Source organism: Charadrius vociferus, unplaced genomic scaffold, assembly GCF_000708025.1.
Source record: "Charadrius vociferus isolate BGI_N301 unplaced genomic scaffold, ASM70802v2 scaffold263, whole genome shotgun sequence".
Taxonomy (NCBI): Eukaryota; Metazoa; Chordata; class Aves; order Charadriiformes; family Charadriidae; genus Charadrius; species Charadrius vociferus.
In genome coordinates this window covers 2,217,687-2,238,741 of record NW_009647769.1, presented here as the reverse complement: position 1 = coordinate 2,238,741, position 21,055 = coordinate 2,217,687, and the positions used below count along the sequence as shown (strand labels likewise).

At 42.0% G+C, this 21,055-nt stretch overlaps 1 protein-coding gene across 1 annotated transcript; it reads left to right on the top strand.

Moving 5' to 3' along the window:
* Positions 1-1,235: 1,235 nt before the first annotated feature.
* On the top strand, positions 1,236-18,467 carry PHF11 (PHD finger protein 11). Its single transcript, XM_009882373.1, has 9 exons — positions 1,236-1,352; positions 2,976-3,083; positions 3,878-4,011; positions 7,768-7,814; positions 11,008-11,066; positions 12,558-12,624; positions 14,288-14,410; positions 15,873-15,944; positions 18,328-18,467. Exons 1-9 carry the CDS (start codon positions 1,245-1,247, stop codon positions 18,465-18,467), a joined length of 858 nt encoding a protein of 285 aa, XP_009880675.1. The 5' UTR covers positions 1,236-1,244.
* The last annotated feature ends 2,588 nt before the right edge of the window (positions 18,468-21,055 follow it).

Here is a 21,055-nt window from a genome sequence, read left to right as displayed (position 1 = left end):
TGTAGTGCTACATGGGGTTGTTGTGACCCAAGTGCAGGACCCGGCACTTGGCCTTGTTGAACCTCGTACCATTGGCCTCAGCCCATCAATCCAGCCTGGCCAGATCCCTCTGCAGAGCCATCCTACCCTCAAGCAGATCAACACACCCGCCTAGCTTAGTGTCATCTGCGAACTTGAGGGTGCATTCGATCCCCTCATCCAGATGATTGATAAAGATATTAAAGAGAACTGGCCCCAGCACTGAGCCCTCGGGAACACCACTTGTGACCAGACACCAACTGAATTTAACTCCATTTACCACCACTCTCTGGGCACAACCATCCCGCCAATTTTTTACCCAGCAGAATATACCTGTCCAGGCCACAAGCAGCCAGTTCTGGTGGGTGATGCGGGTAAAGGCTTTTCCAGAAGCATTTAGACTGTTTTGTGAAATAAGTAGCTGGCCTTAAAATTTTGCAGCTGCTGGGCAAAAAGAGAGATTGTGTGAAGAACAATTGAGACTTGAGTGGCCAGAAAAAGAGAACAGATGTCCACGGGGCAAATCCCAGGGTATAGAGAAAATTGTTGCTCATGTCAGCATTCCACCTCATTCGGAGAGAATGTTCAAATCTCTTATTTCTGACTGTCTTCTGCCCCCTTTTACTTGCAAGCCTCTCCACACTTCTTTGCTACATCCTTTTTATAGTAAGGAATTACTGTTCCTTCCTTGTTTTCTGTGAACTCTTGGAAAGCACTAGAGAAATGTGAGGACAGCTATTTTTCTCTCAGTTGACTTGCAGACTCACATGTGGCAGAACTAGCTTAAGGAAAGCACTGCTATGAATGACTGACCTTCTCCAAATAAAAGGGGTTTCACAACTAAGGCATGTCTTCCTGGCCTGCTCTTGGGCCTGTTGGAGCAGATATTACCGAGCAAGCTTGAAAGCTCTTCTGTTACCCCCCATGGCTTGTTAGTTTCTTTCCAATGGGAAATGAACCAGTTTTCCTCCTGCTCTAACTGCTGGAGCTCCTGGGAGCTCGTTTCCATCCTACTCCTGTCCCAAGAGAGGGCTTTGCATATTCTACTAGTAGTAGTTGCTGGAAGAGCAAAGCACCAAGGTTCAGGGGATGTAGGTGAAGGAGCAGTTAGAGAGCAAGTGCTAGCAAGCTCAGCTTTCCTCTGTTCATCCTGCTTGGTGTATGATAGTTGCATCAATTGCTTTGTGCTTTGTCCCAGTTTTCCTGCTCTAGGAGTTTTCCAGATAATGGCGAAGATGGTGAGAAGAACGTGTGCGTTTTGTTCAGAAGGGGAGGCTGGTTCTGTGATGTACATTGCCAAAGAGCGAAATATTGCAGCTCATCAGGATTGTCTGGTGAGTGGCTTTTAGTTGGTCAGTACCTAAGAGGAATAGAGAAGAAGTGTGAGCTAAAGGGGAGTTTTTCACTGCTTGTCTATTTTTGACTTTACAATGGTGTCTGAATTAAAAGGTTGGTTACCCAAACCAGCAAGCTTATATTAGATTGAACAGCTATGAAAAGCAACAGGGCTTGGCTAGAATTTTGGAGATGGGGAGTACACGGCTGCACAGCTGGACACGTTGCTTTGTGGTGTTTTCACTCATGTCTGTTCCTGATCAATAGTTCTAGACACACATACAGTCTAGCAGTAGGAATAGGTCTTCTGGAGATGCTAAATTGAATGAGGCTTCTCAGACCTCAGAAAGTTGTGTACTTACTTAAACCTTTGCATGAAAATATTCACACCACTTGATATATCAAAGTAAAAAACTTCCAAGTCTGTGCCTTATGTAAAATAAGGAACAAAACTATCAGAAGTTGATTATGTAAAAATATCTGTGAAGCTCTAAGCATGCTGTGATCCTAGAATGTACTTACTTTTTTTGCTGTCAAAATGCCTCCCCTTTATTTCGGGATCTTAGTGGAGCTGGTTCTTGGTGTGCAGAATCAATTACAGATGCCATATTCTCCCTTGAGTGAGGGTCGCTTAGTACAGGAGGGGCATCTGCTGCTGGAACAGCTTTCTGGCTGTCACTGTTCCAGCCTTCTTATTCTCACAGGTTTTATGTTTACATCTTTTGGTTTTCTACTACTTTTTTTTTTTTTTCTTTCAGCAGAATGTTTTAGAAACATCTGATATCTATTTTACAATGTTACTTGGATGTTTTGTTTCAAACAGGTTTTGTTAGGGCTATAATGTTGCTGTGGTGTTGAAACACTCACTCTCTTTTTTTTTTCCACCAGTAACTTCGCTAATTTCTCTGCCTTAGGCTTCTCTGCACTGTTTGGGTTTTTTGCAGTTAGCTGTCACCTTCTGATCAGACAGACTGTGCCTGCAAGTTGATGTAAGGGTAGCTCACTTTTGTTTGGAATTAGCTATCTATAACAATTAGAAAAAAGTTGCTAAGAACTTCCCCTTCCTCACTTATGGTCATGGCTCAGCACTTCTATGGGAATTAAAGCGACCCAAATGTGCATGTATGCATTTTTTTGTGGGTTTCTCCCAGGCTTTGTACAATGTTCCTATATTTCTCATGTAGTTAACTGATGTCAGCATTGGACAGTGTGGAATTTTTTTTTACAGAGAAATGTTGCATCCCGCTGTAAGGCTAAACAACTGGACAGATAACAAGATGTTCAAGGTGTGGAGGTCTGTCAGCCAAAGAGCTGCTCTTCCTTACCCTGGGCAGCCTGGACTTCCAGACTTTCTTCATTCACACTTCTTACTAAGTTTACTTTATCACCTTGTTGTCTTTTCTTAGTTCACATGAAATCTTCTGTATAGACAGAGGAACTTCTTTTGACTGGGAAAAGGTTTAAGCACAGCTCCTTGTTCAATGTAGGTGAAATCTCTTATAACACAGAGAACCAGTCTTCTTAGGGCAAGCACAGGGAGAAAAGATGTGCCCTTTCTCTCTTTTCTGCACTCGTGACTGAGTCCCTCTAGTAATTGTTAATATCATCTCTCTTGTCTTTAGTTATTTTCCTCAGGATTTGTGGAATCTGAAGAGTATAACCCAGAAAATCTGGATATAAGATTTGATGTGGCATCAGTGTTGAAAGAACTCAGGAGAGGAAAGCGGCTGGTAAGGAGTTTCTTTCTGAATCTGCACTTAGTCCCGTCTCACCGTACTGAAGGTTGTCTGGCCTGTTTCATGCTTGAAAAAAATGCAGAAAAGTACTTGGTCCTTCTCTTCTACTAAGATTAGGGAAATTACAGATTTAGAGTTAGAAACATTGTTTTGACATTATATTTAGTGAAAATTAGTTATTTTTATATTAAAATGTATTGGTTTTCTGGCCTTCCCCCCTGCCCAAGAGAAAAGACTAAGAGACTAAGTTCTTAGTCTAAGTTTCATAACAAAGTTTGGTAAAGGAATAAGCCAGTGCCTAAAACAAAATTATGCAATCCATAAGTGTAAAGGAGAACACCTTCTAGTTTTACCAGAAGGAAGGTTATTTATATGAGGTTTTTCTTATTGGCTTTGTCCTCAGCTGTCCTCCTCCCTTACATCCTGGGTGGAACTCTTTCCGCTACGAAGTTAGCCTAGAAAACATAAATACAAGGACTAATGCCAACAGCTATTGAAATAACCTGAGCAAGATTTAGGGGAGGGGGGGAAGTTGCCCAGTGACCATACACAGCTCTTCGCATTGTTTTTTAAATTCATCAGTATGAAATAGAGGTAAAACAGCAAAAAGGTAGCTGAAATAATGACCAGGGTAGGAGTTTGCAGGAGTGAACTTGCCTGATGAGTCATACAGAGGGAACTTACAGTGAAAGATTTGATTTTTCCCACAGAGCATAGTATTTGCCTTGTATGGCAGATTTTGAGTAGCTGTCTTTAATACTTACCTGCTAAACCTCATCCTGTTCTAGGTGTGCAACTTCTGTCGCAAGAAAGGAGCCACTGTGGGATGCGAGGAAAGAGCCTGTCGCAGAAGTTATCACTACTTCTGTGCGCTCTGCGATGATGCAGCAATAGAAACGGATGAAGTAAATGGAGTCTACCGGTATTTAACCAAGTATTTTCTAACTAATTGTTGTCCAGGTTTTGGTGGTGGTGTTAGGAAGAGAGACTTCAAAATTGTGTAGTTTTAAAATTTTTTAAAAGGAAATATGTTCTCTTCTCTTGAAGTGTTGCCTGATCCTCGGTTTACAAGCAGTAGAGGAAATGTTTTCCTTTCACAGGAAGACATCACAGCAGTAGGAAGGAATCAATTCAGTGTCTGAGCCTGCAACACACCTGAAAGACCACTAGGCCAAAACTGAGGAAGTCTGTCCTTACTGGCTATCTAGCTAGTCGTCAAGGACCAAGATTTTTATGAATGTCACTCAAATTCTCTATTTCTCTTGGTTCAGAAGCTTCAGTAAATGTGGTCTGAGCACAGAGCAGGCTATAGCACTTCTGGATCTGTTCATGTTAGGCAAATACTGGTAATTTTCCATCATATGCTGCAGAGGACTTTGTATTCCTACCAAACACCTTCTATATATTTCAAGTACGTTGCTAGCATTAATACAATTAAACAGACTTTAAGTAAATTTTCTGTCCTGGTCATGCTACTCCTGTGGTCCGCTGCCCTCGGGCTGCCTGCGTTGATGTTAGATGGAACAAGTTGTTTGGAGAATGCAGATGAAGGGGTTGAGAAATTGGGACTTTAGGGACCTTTAGGAGTGCTGAGGTTATAGTAAAGTCTGAGGTGCATAAAACCCCTATAACCATTTCTGTGCAAGGCCAGAGAGATCACAGGCCATGTTAGTCTTTAAATTAATCTGGTAGACCATCTAATCACTACTTGTTTCAGGAAGAGGTAGAGTAATGCAGTCCTTAGTAGCAGTGGAAGATGGATCCTTTTGTGTCAAGACACTTACACTCCTGGCTGCTTCAGTACGGCTCTCAGTCTAAAATAAATACGTCTTTCTGGAAGTCTGCAAGCCCAGCTGTATAGGGAAGATGATATGTTTAGTTTATGCTTATAAAGTCTTCAGAATTCTACAAAGCTCGTGAAAGAGTGTAGCTGGGAAAATGGAAACTTTCCATGATCACAGAATAAATGGCTCTCATCACAGAGCTTTAGAAAGGATACCTCAGGCTGAAGACAAGAAAAATGAATGGGACTGATAATGGTCTAGATACAAACTGGTAAAGAAATGGTTGAATATATAGTTTGATTTGGTGGTTTTCTGAGCTGGTGACCTTGGAGATTCGGAAGAGGGACCCTTAAAAAAGCCTTGTGACAAGCAACTAGTCACAGTGTGAGACTAGTTGCTTGTCCTATATAGAAAACTAGGCTATAGCAACCTCTACTGAAGATATAAAAAAGGACTGAGTTATCATAGAATAGAATCATAGAATCATTATGGTTGGAAGAGACCTTTAAGATCATCAAGTCCAACCATTAACCTAGCACTGCCAAGTTAGCACTACACCATGTCCCTAAGCACTACATCTACACGTCTTTTAAATACCTCCAGGGATGGCAACTCAACGACTTCCCTGGGCAGCTTGTGCTTTATAACCCTTTCAGTGAAGAAATTTTTCCTGATATCCAGTCTAAACCTCCCTGGTGCAACCTGAAGCCATTTCCTCTTGTCCTATCGCCTGTTACTTGGGAGACCAACCCCTACCTCGCTACAACCTTATTTCAGGTAGCTGTAGAGAGCGATAAGGTCTCCCCTGACCCTCCTTTTCTCCAGGCTAAACAACCCCAGTTCCCTCAGCCACTCCTCATAGCACTTGTTCTCCAAACCCCTCACCAGCTTTGTTGCCCATCTCTGGACACGCTCCAGCACCTCCATGTCTTTCTTGTAGTGAGGGGCCCAAAACTGAACACAGTATTTGAGGTGGGGCCCCACCAGTGCTTAGTACAGGGCAATGATCACTTCCCTAGTCCTGCTGGCCACACTATTCCTGATACAAGCCAGGGTGGTATTGGCCTTCTTGGCCACCTGGGCACACTGCTGGCTCATATTCAGCTGACTGTTAACCAATTAGAGAAACACGGTGAGGCAGGTTTCAGGGATTTGAACCCAAAGATTTTTGCTGAGTATCAGTGGCATAAATAAAGCACAAAATTTATAGCTAGCCTGACATTATTGGAGAGAAGGTGAACAAGACTTGAAAAACAGTGGATGTGGATTGACAGCCCCCTGTACTTTTTCATGGTGAAATATAACATGCTGAAAAGCACATCAAGAGAATTCCTGAGAGAGCGCACGCTGGTGGTTTTAAATTCTGAGTTGACATTGTTGTGATGATGAGCAGTGATTATCAAAACAAATAGAGCAGAACAAAAAAGAGAAGGCATACAGTGCTATGGAAGTGGCTAGTAAGAGTAGAAGTGGGGAAATAAGCATAATTTGTACTGTCATCTTGCAAAAATGATAGTATGGGAATGCTGGACTGAGTAGTAAAATGTATTATCTGTTCTTTATAAGATGTTTTTGTACTTAGAAAGGTTGTTTTTAACTGGGAAAGAGCAGAATTAAAGGGAGGGGAGGAAAAAAACAACCTCCAAAGGGAAATATTAGAAATTCTGGGATGTAAATAAGGTGCCTCCAGTACTTAGCTTTCTGATTGAATTGTTAGGCTTGCATAAATCCGGGGGTTTTGTGCATCAAAATGAATTTAATGCAAAAAAAACCTGGCTGGTCAAAGAAACAGACTGCATTTCTAAGGTCAGTGCTTCTATTTTGTTATAATAAAAGAATGACAATAATTAGAAAATGTCCTAGTAAATGCATTTCCCTTTAAAAATTGGTTCCAAACACTTGAGCGTTGATCTTGGCAAATAGATTTGTAATGAAGAGATCATCTAAACCACACTCTTGACAAGGCAATTTTGCTTAAAAAGTGATTTGGGATCCTTCTGTAAGAAAGGCATATTATAGAACCTGGTTCACATTCTTTACACATTATTGTGTCCAGAAGATAAGGAATATTTCCAGCTGTATTTGTTGCATTTTGCCTCTTCCAAGGAATTCATTTTGCTTTCATAGAACCAGAGAAAAGATTCCCATCTCACACATTACTACAGTCTTTAAGGCATGAATGGATTGAACAGCTTTAAGCTACTGGTTCTCAAACAGGGTGCCTTACTTCCTCAGGATTTGGGGACCACCTCATCAGCACTGGGCAGCAGAAAGGGAGGGGCACAGAGATCTCCAAGCGAGTAACTGGTACTGTGCATGGCAATGCAGTGCCGTGTGGCTGCGCCAGCACATCGTGCAAGGCTTGTAAGTTCAAGCTGACTGGTAAGCAGCTACATCTAAAGAGGTTCTAGACCTGGCCTGAATGGTACAGGGCAAGGGGGCAGAACAGCAGTAGCTACAATCAAGCAATATTCATACTGTGGTGTTTCATCTTGACAGCATGAATCTCATTTTAATAAGGCGTTTCAATAAGAGTACCTCTGCCACAGTGTTTGGTTGCCACACCAGATGAAACGTGTCTGACTCAGGATTTGAACTGTGAGCAAGTCCAAACAGAGCGGGGTAATGGAACTGATAATTCAAAGCTTCAGTGTTCAGAGTCCACTGAGGCTCTAAAAGTACAAATACAAGCTTGTGCATGTATGCAATTTTACAGGAGTTGCTTTCCTAGGTGGGTAATGCTGAACAAAAATTCTGATAATTTTTTTAAGCGTCTTTCAGTTTATGTTCAATTAAAAGAGGGGAAAATATCTGTTAAAATCAGTCAGCATAACTCTGTTTACGTATTTATTAATACTTTTTCTCTTTTTCTTAAAATTGAACTTAAATTTTAGAGTGTTCTGCCCAAAACATGACCCAGGCAATAGGACCAATCACTATGGTGAGTTGCTTTAATGGCTTCGTTGATTTCATTTGTTTTAAAAGTTTGCATCCTACAGTCAATAACTCATTTGAACAAAATAAATGTTACTCCACCTTTATAATTGAGCGGTGGATTTCTAATCTTGCAGGAGTGGTTTGGTTGAGATCCATGCATATACACAAAAATTGAGAAGGTTTTTTGAAGTTGGCAATGTTTATATATAATCTTCCCCGAATCTCCCTCAAAACTGACTTAAAACACTGTGGACCTGATCCTTCATGGAATTATTCTGACTCTGTGTGGGCAGGTAGGCCGAAGCAGCTTGTGAAATCCATGTGAGAGATGAAAGCCACGCTAACGAGTGATGCACAAGCTTGCACTTGATTAGCAAAGAGAGGGCTGTTACAAGAGTGGTCACCTTGGGATTTTCACCTGTAGTTACATTAAAACAACGTTTGCATCTTCTGTATTCACTGCAGTAGTTTTTTAAATAGGGCCTTTCATTCTGAAGGATCCCAAAGACCTTTTTAAGTGTAACAAAAGTGTTGTACCACCCTTGTTTAAGGATTGCATCCTTTGCTACAGAAATGCAGCTTAATTTGGCAGTCCTGGTCCTTGCTGATTCACAGGTAGTCAGGAATCTCACTGAATTACCCAACCAAAGCTGTGGCTTTGTTAACCTGATGCATACAATCTTGCTCAAAACAGAGTGGGTCCTAGACTGGCCTTCACTTTGAAGTTAAGCTCACTCGAACTGTGAGTACTAATGCTGAGTGGTGTGCTGCCACTGAAGTGTAGCAAACTTTGGCTAATCTTCTTGATGAAGTCTCGCTCCACCCTGATGCCACTGAAGGAGTGGGTTGGGTGATTGTCATTTAAACTTTTAGTCATAAGGTCTGGGGCTTCTTAGCCAGACCTACAATCTGTTTAACACCTGATATTGCTGTGGTTCACTGACCAGATGCAGCTTCTTAGTTCATTTAGTGGTTTTGCTTATCCATAGTTTTGAGTCCTGATATTCCTTTCCTTTTTAAAATTAATTTGATTTCTGTCGTCTAATGGTTTTCAGTCTGTTGGGTCTGTCCAGGGTTCCAGGTGGTCTCCTGTCCAAGTACTAGACAGAGCCAGATTGCTTCATTTCCTTGAGATTAAGGCATTAGGCCCAGCCTTGTAGACCACCCCCTTCATAAGGAAGGCTTAAATCTTATGAGGTTGAAAGTCTTGGTGTCTTCAAGTGCTGCATATACAATGTATAGCCTGTTCCCTGAGAAGAGAGTTTTCTCCTAGAGGAGATCTTCCAGAGACACTTAATTTGGAGACTCTGTTTATGAGGGGTAAATGGATTCTGCTGGCAGTGTCTGCCCTGCTTCCTGAATGAAGTTCTCCCACCTGTGTCTGAGAGAGCAGCTGGACCCCAGGAGGTGGGGAGCAGCTGTGAGAGTTGGGTAAATGATATTTGGTTCCCCAAGCACAGTGTCTCCTGCCTCTGAGCAGCTCTCAGATGCATGCGTGGGCAGGGATATTTGCTGGTGAGTTGGCTGCCAGTTGCCATCTGGGCAGGCAGGGGGCACCTGTGCTGAGTGTGTTTGCAGGTCTGCACAGGGTGGGGAGTGAGACAGGCTGGGATGGAAGTGCTGTGGTTCCATGGTAGTGTTCTGACTTTCAGGATCCAACCCAGGTGAAGTAGCTCAGCTGTTCCTCTGCACTGGGCTGTGTGGGAGCAGGAGCTGATACAAAAGGGCTCCCTCTCCAGGCTTGTTTTCTCCAGTAGCTTGGAGAAAATGGGGTCAAGGAACATCCCCTTGTTCTTGGTCCAGACAGCATTCCTGTGCTGAAATGTCAGGGCCCTGCTGTGTGATTGGAAGGAGACAGAGTGCCGTAGGAGCCAAGAGGTCTCCTTGCAGCTCCGTACAGCAGGCATGGGAGGGCACTTTGGACTTGGAAACAGCCTCCAACCTCAGCTTAATTAGAAATGTTGGATGTACCCAGAGTAAAGGCTGACAAATGTAGGAGAACAGAGAACACTGTGGGGAGCAGGAAGAGTTGGGCTGCTCTTCAGACTGTGTTCTTCTTGTTTTATAAGGCATCCCTTAAGCAAACATCAGGAAGAGCTGAGAAAATCCTACCACAAATCAAAGATGTCCTGCGAGACAGCAACAAATCATGCCTACACCAGCATCTCCTAGACTGTTCCAAATTAGGCCACCCAGCTTTATTTTGGATGAAGTGAGAGGCTATGATTTCCTTTCAGGCCATGAAAAATACAAATGTACAGCACCATACTCAAAGAACGGTACCCAAAACGCAAACTCGTTTCAATAGCCTTCCTGTACCAACAGTAACTCCTCATTCCTCTTAATAGGATGATTTCTAATAGGAAAAACCTTACTAAATGCTGCCCAAAGGATATAGAGTTAAATGGGAAGGGGGCATATAACCCCACTGCATTTAAAACCCTCGGGTTTTGGTGGGTGGTTGAACTGTTCTCTAGCTTTCTCTGCTCTTGCCATGTCTTCCCTGGCAGAGTTATCCTTCTCTCTTTGTGATGCTGTAGCTGTTTTCAGCAACTGCTAGTTATGATGTTGGGGAGAGGCTGATGCATGCTGATAGGACAGAGGAAGGCAGATGATTTTGCAGAAATCTCATACCACGTCACTAAAAACACTTTGTAGCGTAAACAATATTAATCTTGCAAGTCAAATTGCTTCTGGCCAATTTTCTAGGAGATTGTTATGTCGATGAAAAACATCATGCTGTTTGTATGTCTTTGGGACACCTAAAATAATTCTTTATGAAGTCTTAGTTTTGAGGGTGTATTAACATAAACAAGAATTAAACGAAAAAAACCCATTCATCTTCCATAAATTTGCCTGAAGTTTTTATCACTTAGAGGTAGTGCTGCTGCTGGGGAGAATTACGTTCACTCTGCCACAATCAAAAATCTTATGTTAAAAACTGGGGTTTGCAAAGTGATATTCTAGTGCTATGGTGATTAGCACTTCTTCCTAATGGTTCAGGCTTGTAATTTTTCTTACATAGAAATAATGTGAATTCCACTGAAATGTCAGGTATTTGGGAAGCTGAAATATATCCTTGCCTTGCTGCCCAAAGTGCCTCACTTTTGTAGCTTTTGGGGGAAAGGGAGAATTTGATGTGCAATTGTCAGTCTGAGGCTGATACAATTGTTACTTTGTTGTTTCTTGATTCCTAGATGCAGCTAATAAGAGGAGAAGACATGCATTGAAACCTTCCACCATCACAGAACAAATGGTAATTCTGACTTTAAGTAGTTCTAAAACAGGAACCCACATCTGCTACGGCACAGGACTTCTTTAGTAGAGTATTTTGACAGTGTATTCAGAAAAAGAATTCCTCACAGAAGCAATAACTTTTCCTTTACAGCTGCCTTGCTTTGATCCTGTTATTCTGTCAAAACAAAACTGTTTGCATTTGGAGCTGCTTCAGGCAGAGCCAATGCTGCCCTTGGGTAACATGGCACAAATGCAGTAGGAACCTCCAAACCAGGCTGACTTGGTGGCTGTGATCTTGACGTGACCAGAAGGAGCTTCCCTTTGGGGGTTCCTTTTCTTTGGAACTACTACCGCCCTCAGATTTGCTTAGGGCTTGACACAGTTTCCATTAAAAACTGCTTTTGATGAGTCACTTGGCTTTTTAAACTAGCATGCACTTGTTTGTGAGCCTGTGCTTATGGTAAATGTGGCAGTTTCACTGCAGATCAGGCAGTTCTCGGCTCTGCCACTGAAGATGGCCTTCCCAAGGGTTTGGGAGCTATCAAGCAGAACATCCCTCTGGTTGCAGGGCGAGTTGTTTTAGAGGCTATTGTTAGAAAATACAGTTTATTTTAAGTTTTGGGGTGATTCTCTTAGCTCCACGGAAGTATGCATGGGAAGTCTCATTGACTCTTGAGGGGGTCAGGATTTCTCCTTTCTAGAGGAATTAGCATCCAGCTTTCCTTGGGAAAAGCTTCTGCCTTTCCCAGGTTTTGAGATTAAAGGGAGGTCATGCGAGGGTACGGGGACAATCTTTGCAGCTTTTATGTAGTACTCTCATAAGGGTAAGTTATTTGTCTCCAAGAATTTCTCAGCTGTAAATACATGTTCCTGGTATTATAACTGAGATTCATGTGACCTGTTACCCACGGTAATGTGTTCTTTCTGCTGCTCTCCAGTGCTAGCAATCTCAGAAATCAATACAAACAGTGCAAATAAGAAGCTGAGGGGCTTCAGGATTTATGACTGCAGGATAAATTGTGTAAGCGATGCATTTCTACACTGGTGGAGTTTGTGGCAGAGCTTAAGAGTTATTTGTAGTACTGTGGTATGATGTGGAACAGCAGAGAATGACTGCGTCCTGTCCAAAGGAAGAGAAAAATATTCCCCCTCTCCTCTCAAATCCTTTCTAGTATTAACCAGGTCTAGGGAACTAAACATCATTTGCACTGGGAGTTAGCAGTAGGCCTTTGTTAACATCTGTGCTATTTGCAAATGAAGTAATTAAGAAGGGTGGTGTTGCAGATGTTGGGCTTTTCGTAAAGAGTTTTTGTGTTGAAGCAATTTTTGCTTCTGTTCTTAAAAACTGAATGTCTGGAGAGGAATATCATTAGCTGTGCAGAGAAGCTGACTGTATTCATGGAAATACGGGCTGCTTTTTATCTTTCTGCTAATATAGGGGTAAGATAATGAAAACAAAGCAGTAAATGTCAGTATGATGTAAAAATATGTTGGTTTGATTTTCTTACAGAGCACAGAAGAGACGGCAGAAGAAAACAGTTTACGAATACTGAAAAGGAAAAACAACAGGCATAAAGGTGTGACTCACTTTATAGAACAACTAGGAGATACTGTGATCTGTTATGTTGAAGTTCAGAGCTTGGAGATGGTTGACAGCAGCGGTGCTGCAAATGTATCTTTATTATTCTCCTGAGATGAGTGACGCCATACACTGACAAGGGAGCGGAAGTCTGATTTGCAGAATGATTGTGCAGGTTTTAATAACTGTGCAGCAACCAAATGTCTGTGCTTTGGCCGAGACTCGCTGTGTGACATGAGGCGTTAAATTCACCTGGGATTTTTATAACGCCCGTGCTCTGGCTGGCTGCTGTGTTCAGCAGTGTGTCTCCAGCAAACAGGGGAGCCTCTGCCTGACCACCCCCTCCTCCATATCAGTACAATTACATTTAAAAGGGAATCGGTCCTCCTTCGCTTCGGTCTCCTTGTGCTGAGCCCCTCTGGAAAGAGAGGGGTGCAGGTGACACCCCTGGAATGGGTTAACAGAGGAGGTGCTGTGAGGAGGGGGTGTTGAGCAGTGACCCAGCAGTGAGAGAAGTTTAGCGTGCTGTGAACAGCAGCTCTAGCTCACTGGGTAGGAATGGGGCTCGCTAAATGCTGCTACAGTTACTGCTGCCACCGCATGCTTATCTTGCCTTTTGAACCCTCGGTGTATATAGGGTGCTTAACACAATATAGTACTTTACTGCATAAATATGCTATTACAATAGTGAAATCAACTACTGGACCGATCCTTCAGTGCTGCAATTTTCCTGTTACCCCAAAAGTCCTGCTGCAATTGCTTGTTGGGATTATGCTGTCGCTTGGAAGTTTGAACGGTGTTAGCGGGGATTATTCACCTTCCCATGGCTGTGTTTAGTACATGGGCATGGTGTTGTAACAGTAGGTGGCTGCCTAATGTGTTTTTTCTGATTTTTTACTACCATTATAAAGGACAGGGAACCTATGAAGAATCCTGGAATACTTGTAGGGCATCTAGTGTAAGTGAAACGACATTTATTCTCTCCCAGATGTCTCCAGTGAAAAGTAGCCTTGTTTTTAATGGAGACTGGCAGACTTCTGTGAGCTCTCTGATAGCTCTTTCCTTTTGAACGGCCCATTGAATCGATCATACTGAAACCTGCTGCTCAGAGATGAAGAAAAAATAAGTAGTTATTTCTCGAGCAACCAAAATCTGACAAAACAGGCATCTAAAATGGGCTTTAATGAGTTTAGTGCCTGGATCAATTGGAGTAAAAGTAACCTTAATTCTCTCACCAAATCCAGTACTGATTCACTTCTTGCATTATTTTCTATCCTTTAGCCTGTTCGGTCCATGGTGTGGTCCTGAGGATTGGAAGAAAAAAACAGCAGGACAAATCACTTGCTTTCCTATACTAGGGGGTATCAGGAGGCTTTAGAAATGGTCCATTTAGAGTTGTGGAGATACTTGCTTTTGATGAATGAAGCCAAATCTAGAGCTTAGGGAATTTTATACCCAGCGCAATGCTTACATTTGCCTGACCCATGTTTTTTGTTCCCACTGAAAAGGCCTGAGAGGGTAGCAGGAGGAGCCAGAGATTTGGCTTAAGTATTTGTTGCTGGAAGGGGGACTTAAACCAAAGTTTTGGTTTCTGAAGCAAGCCCACGCAGCATGATCAGGATCACTTCTGTATAAGAGTGTGTGGTTTTGTGTTTTAACAGTCCGAATAGACTTCCTTAGAAAATGCAAGCAAGCTGGGCTTCTGGATGACATATTTGAAGAAATGCTGGACACGCTTCACCTGGCGCAGGAAAAACTGATGGATGACAACACTTCAGAAACAGGTAAGGAGAACCGTGGGGGCAATCCACTTCCAGAGCAGAAATGCTGATCTGAATGCCACACACTTGCCCCCTGGATCACCTTCCAGAAGATACTTCTGTAGTGCTAAATAACTGGGTCCTGCCTTATTTCTGCAGCTGCACAGCAGGTGGAGAGTGAGTATTTTTTGGTATACCCATGTCAGCAGAGGGGAAGAGCTGCTAACTCAGCATGCTCTAGTAAGGCCTTCTAACTTTGAATTTTTGAAGCCAGCTTTTTACCTGTTGGCATAAGCCATAGGTAGGTTCAGCCTGACCTCTTCTCCCAGGCACTGAAGAAGAGAGAGGTCCTGAAGAGAACTGAAGGTTTTATTCGGATCCTAAGTCTGTGTTGTTCTTACAGCTTCACAGAGGGACCAGCTATCTGTTAATATCGGCACTCTCTTTGAGGGAAAAATCCCTAAGTATGTACCTTTTAAGTGTTTGGATGATTAGTTAGAACTTTATTGTTGACTGTTAGTGTGTATTTGAGGGTTTCATCGGTTTAAGTATCAGCTTGTATGAAGCACTTTGTTCTTGGAAGATTCCACTCTCATGTTGCTTTGTCCACAGCGCAGTGAAAAAAGAATCAAACCTTCCTCTATTGTCTTCACAGCTTTACAAAGTTATGAATAATACCCCTGGATAAAGAATGCTAATTTATGCAAAGTAACTGAAGCATGTGCACGGAAAGGGAAATGTCCCACCTGCCTAAATCTTCCTCAGCTTGTGTGTAATATGACAGCAGCTGCAAGAAGCAGTAATGAAGTCCAGGTTGCATTAGAGGTTCAAAGGTTTTCACCATTAAGCAAACCTCTGAACGGCCATGCAAACTCTGTAGGTGTTTTGTATTTTGTTTCACTGGAGGCCTCAGTTATGAAACGGAGGCACAATTCTGGGCTGGTTTTTAACATCGAACAGTGATAACCTGTCCCACATGTCACATGATTTGTCAAGAGAAATTGGTATGGTCAGCCCTGCCGTTATCTACACAGTCCTTGTGTGATGGAATGAAATATGACTTAAGTATATCGCTCATTTTTAAGCGGACTGTTCATGTGGTGCAGACCTCAAAAGGGAATTACAGGTAGGTCCACTTTCCTGTTTTCTGTATGTAGCTCTACAACAGCTCTCTTGCCCCAGCTATGACTGAGGAGATTTAATAAGGCAAAGCTAATGATAAATACAAAACATGCAATTAAATCTCATTACATGAATTCATTCTGGGGGGAAAAAAAAAAAAAAAAAAGTAGAATTGACAAACCGATCCTTCTTTCTCAATATAGATTATATGAGAAGGAAGATGTCTTAAAACCTCAGGCAATCAGTATGATATAAAATAAGTAATTACTCTTTTGTGCTACTTCTAATGCAGTGCTCTGCATTAACGCGAGGGTTCTATAAATGTTTACTCAGTAATATTAAATCAAATTATCTTCTTCCCCAGAGTATGAAGAGACAGTGATGTCACTCTTTGACTGTGGACTGTTTGAAAATATACTGACAAATATTCATTCAGGTACGTGAAAAAGGCTGTCAGAGCAGTAGCAGTTGGTATGGTTTTTGGCATTGAGGTTATTCTTCTGAGCATTTTCATAAAATGACCATTTAAGATGAAAATTCGGAGGAACTTTTTTCTCAACATTATATAAATAATTGAATAAAAGCCATTGCTACCTGAATCTTTAGAAATACAGTATGTCAAATCTGGCTGGCTGACCTGAAGGAGGAGGCAAGTGACAGTTCCACAGTTTTAAAAGACCAAAGGGTCTCCTCCCCAGAGGAACCTCCTTCTCCTGCAGGGTGCACTCGTGTCCTGTTTCTGCAGGTCATTTCCCTTCCTTCTCCACAGCTTCCTGCGTTACAGCTCTGCTCCTTTCCGATGAATGCTGTTCAGAATGGCTGTTGTGTTTCAGTTAAGAGCGCTAAACACTATGAGCAGAACTGACCTGGACCTGCTGGCAATTGTAACATGCTTTGAAAAACAAACTGAGAATGCTCAGAGTGAAATAAAAAAAACAAGGGCAGAAGCAGGTGCTTGGGGCCACCGTTGTGGAAGGAAACTCTGGGGCTTGGACTCCAGTCTCGGCTATTGTAAGCAACAAGGTTAAAACTTTTTCAGATAGGCAAGTCACTCGCTCCCATTTCCCTCTCTAACAGCAGCCTTGTTCTGCTGTATCCCCGTGGAAAGGAAAATGGGTTTTAATTAGCTAACGCTGAGATTCAGTGCGTGACAGTGATGTTTGCTAATGTTTGTTGTTTCCCCTTCACTTGACTGAAAAAGCCAAGCTCCTCTCTTCAGTCTCCTGTTCTCGCATTTAAATTTTTGTTTTGGAAATGGGAGTGACTGGTGTTGCAGAGTTATCCGGCACAGGGTTCCACCAGTGCCTCATCTGAGGGCTTTAAAACATTTCTGCTCAAAACTCTTCATGTGACATAACCTTGGATCACACTTGTTTCTTTCACAGCTGCATCAATTATTTTATCGTCTTCTCAGCTTACATGAGGAATTCTTGATGTTGGTGCCTACGTGCACACAACCACATGATTCTCACTTGTAAAAGTCATCCCCTTTCCAGTTCCCCACTACTCGAGCAGCTCAGTTCTTCCTGTACCACACAATCTTCTTTTCTGACACCGTCAGCCTACGTTTCATTTCAAGGTCAATAATGCAAACATGCATCAAAGTTGGTTCTAAAACTGATCCAAGAGGAGCTGTTAAAATGAACCAGTGAGAAAGGAGTGAAAACAATGTTAGCTACAGGTGAAACTGTAGGGAGAGAAGGAAATCATCAGCTTTGGTTTTCTGTGTTTGTTTTTTTTTTGTTTGGGTTTTTTTTTTGTTGTTTGTTTGGTATTTTGTTTGTTTGTTTTTTGTCCTGATCTGTCTTCCAAGCTCTAGGGAGCCAGTCTCTGTGATGACATACAAAGTTTAGGAATAAGTAAAGTAGGACTAGTATGAATACTGTGTCTTCTTTGATCTTTCTCTTGGAACTGATGATTTTGGGTCATCTGACATACTTTGCCTTCAATCCATTTTTTCCTCATTTTATTTCACTTCTTGGATCATCGTGCAAAACCTGTTCTGAAGGCTTACGCGTCAGCACAGCAAGGGTACTCTGAACTCTTAATTGTTGATACTGCTTTTTTTAAATCCCTTTTACATATAGGGATAAACGGTTCTTTTGCAGCATGCATCTTTCCTGCAGACTTGACTGCATTTAAAACTTTTCATATGGGACCTGCTATCGTCTCAGCAGTAATTTCAGATTTCTAGGTTGGAGGTTCTTGTTCTCTCCTCCGAGGAAAAGTGACTTCCTTTAGTTTTGCTTTCTGTTCTATTTTGCCAGAAGCAGGAACATTAAATGCTCATGAGTTATGTCTTTGGGAATCTAGCTGTTGAATGCAGTTGTCCAAACCATCTCTTTTAAAGTTTAATTTTGTTGTTCTTGTTGTTGGCCAAAGTCTATTAGGCTTGTAAATTTGCTTTAAGTGTGTAATTCAGAGATGTTATCTTTAAAGATTTAAAGATATTTATTGGCAGAGTCCCCGTAAAATGGATTCTGAAAACGGAACTGTTAAAGCTCATATGCCAAATAGCATTGGGTTAGTAACTAAGCTAATAATTTTTAGATTTGCTGTGGTGGTTTAAACTAAATCTGTAATGTAGCTAGTTTTGAGATCAGAGTATATAGCTGACAGAAGTACGTAACTCTACTGCTTTGTGTTTTCTTTTGACTCCTGGATACTTCGGTCTTTATGAAGAGACCAAGCGTACAGGGTGTCAGGCTAAAGTCTTCGCTTCAGAAAAGCAAAGGTTTTATTGTAGGTTAAACCTTGTATTTAAATTAATGATAGTTACATATGAATAAAAGCTTTTATCCTTTTCTTTTTCCTCATAGCAACAGAGGAGAAGATCCAGGAACTTCTGGAAAGCAGAAAAAGACTGGATAACAAGATTGAGCTACTGCAGGACTTAAAAGAAGTCGTCCTTCCTACCCAAGAGAACAGCGCTAGTACATCTAGTACAGTGTCTGACTAACCCTTAAGTCTGTCTGTAATGGTGTCAATATTTAGGATTTTCTAATGATAGAAATCATAGAGCACGTCTGGTCAGTGTCTTAAGTAATTCCCTCCCCTCCCTCGCAAGACAGGGACACAAGCAGGACCTGTGTGTTTTACTCGTTTTTATACCTCACTGTTGCAATAATTTTAAGTTGTCCCTTTCTTTAAATTTTACCGTGGATCAATGAGGGTTATACACCAAATTTAGCTTTTTTTTAAAGCTCAACAAAACCCTCCAATGAAGACTTTTTTTTTCTCAAAGACAAGGGAGCATGCGCTGCCACAGAACTCTTGTTAAAGTCACTTTACCTGTGGGAGCCATCTTCTATGTGCGGTAGCTGCTTCACTGGCTGCATCCCAGACAGTGATGTTCTAAGGATCATGTTGCTGCTTTGGCTTTCCAAAGAATATAAATTAGCAGAACTTGCACTCAAAGAAGCCTTCTGAATTATAAACAGGAGTTTGGGTTTTTTAATTAAATCATTTTGGCTTGACTGCTTAATGAATAACTAGTTCTGCTGTAATGGCAGTGGTGAAACAGTGTTTGCAGGCAGACCAGAAACAGTTGGGCATCGTGTTCTAAACAACGTGTAAAATGGATCAAACAATGAACTGTATCTTCCTTTCGCCATTAAGAAAGGATATGACTTCCACGTGTTTTGTCTTTAAAAAAAAAATGTTTGAATACATTGTTTAGCTACAAAAGGGTAAGTTAAGGAAATAAAATGTTTTTCAGAAAGCTGTGTATTGAGTCACGCTCACTGGCCCCACTGTTGCACGGGCCGTGTCAGACTGTAGTTTCACTGTGCCTTGCCTTGTGGCAGCAAACGGAGCTGGACCAGAGTGACCCACCGGCCATCAAGTCAGACACCACTTGTCATAACAGGCTGCAGCATCAGCCATGGAGAGAGCTGTACTCTCTCCCGGACTAGTCAAAACTTGTAACTTGAGCTGGTTCTGTAGGAAGGTGGAGGTCAATCAGCACAGAAGAACAACATTCAAAACATAAACTTTTGGGGTAGAAATATTAGCCACGTCTGATAGAACAAAATACTAATATTTTTACTTGCTTATACAGTTGAGGCCTGCTGGGTGGCTGGGACGAGAAACACAACCGGTTTACTGCCTGAGCCAAGGGCTCAAACACTGCTCACAGCTACTCTGCCTAGAAAACTCCCACCTAAAACAGAAGTGTATTAACATGGAGCATGGATTTATCTGCTACTCGGGAACAAAGAAAGATGCAGATCCACTGTCATGGAAAAGACATAAAAACTCACGTGAGCTTGTTTTCCCTGTAGCAGCGATCTGAATTACTGACAGCAGCTGAAAGGACAACTCCCGTACTCTTCCAATCCACCCCCCACCAAGCTCGACCTTTAGTCTAGTGTTTGCCATCCAAAACAAGTTGTTTATTAGAAACATCTATGACACATTTGGAAGCATTTTGTCAGACTATCCTAGACTGACCTCCCAATGTCATGCTACAGAAGCTCCCTGGATTCTATCAACAATACAGAGTTCCAGGTTTTGCAAAACTTAGCAAAGCCGTAACACCAATATTAGACCTGTAGTCCCAAAATTAGACCTGTAGTCAACCTGAACTTCAAATCTGAGATTCCAGGTTCTCTGTTCTACCCTGTATTTGGGTGAGGCTCCAACACCTTAAAAGCACACAATAAAAATAGGTGTGTATGTCCACGCATGCCTGCTGTAAGGTAACCATCACATACGGACTTACTAGTGAAAGAAAAAAAATAAATCGGATCCATAGATTGTAATCCCTGAGGTCTATATTAGTGCCTGCAAATAAAATTGCTGTTTCCTGAAATTGGGATCACGGGTATTTGTCAAGCGCAGTGAAATCAGTAAGATTCAGTAAATATACAGTCTGTGAGGTGGGTTTGGCTTTGTTTTTTTGGTGTGTTTTTTTTTTTAATGAAGCAACTTATATGCTGTATGTAACACAAAAAGCTTACGATTTTCTTCAAAGTCTAAAGAAGTTTACCAGCTTACCAAAGTCTAAAGAAGTGAACAGCTCCAAAAAAGTGAATTTTAATACAGGTAGTTTAAATTTATACACCACTTACTTACATGCAAAACCCCCACTTTCAGAACACTGTATCCCTTCCCCTCTGTGGCAGTGTGAGCAAATATGCAAATATGACTATCTTTTTAAATAGTGAGTGCCCCAAGGCCCAGTGGGCTCTCCTGCAGGGCAGTGGGCTGCACACCAGGATCTCCTCTTGAGTAGAGACACCTCTCAAGGCTACATCGAGGTTGAGAGAATCCTTATCGCATCAGATACTCGGTAAGTGAATTGGGAATAAGCACTCTGAAACTTTGAAATCTTAGCTAAGTGATATAAAGGATGGATTGCACATATATAATCACAGAATGGTCAGGGTTGGAAGGGACCTCTGGATACCATCTAGTCCAACCCCCCTGACAGAGCAGGGTCACCTACAGCAAGTTGCACAGGACGGCATCCAAGAGGGGTTTTGAATGTCTCCAGTATAGGAGACTCCACAGCCTCTCTGGGCAGCCTGTGCCAGTGCTCTGCCA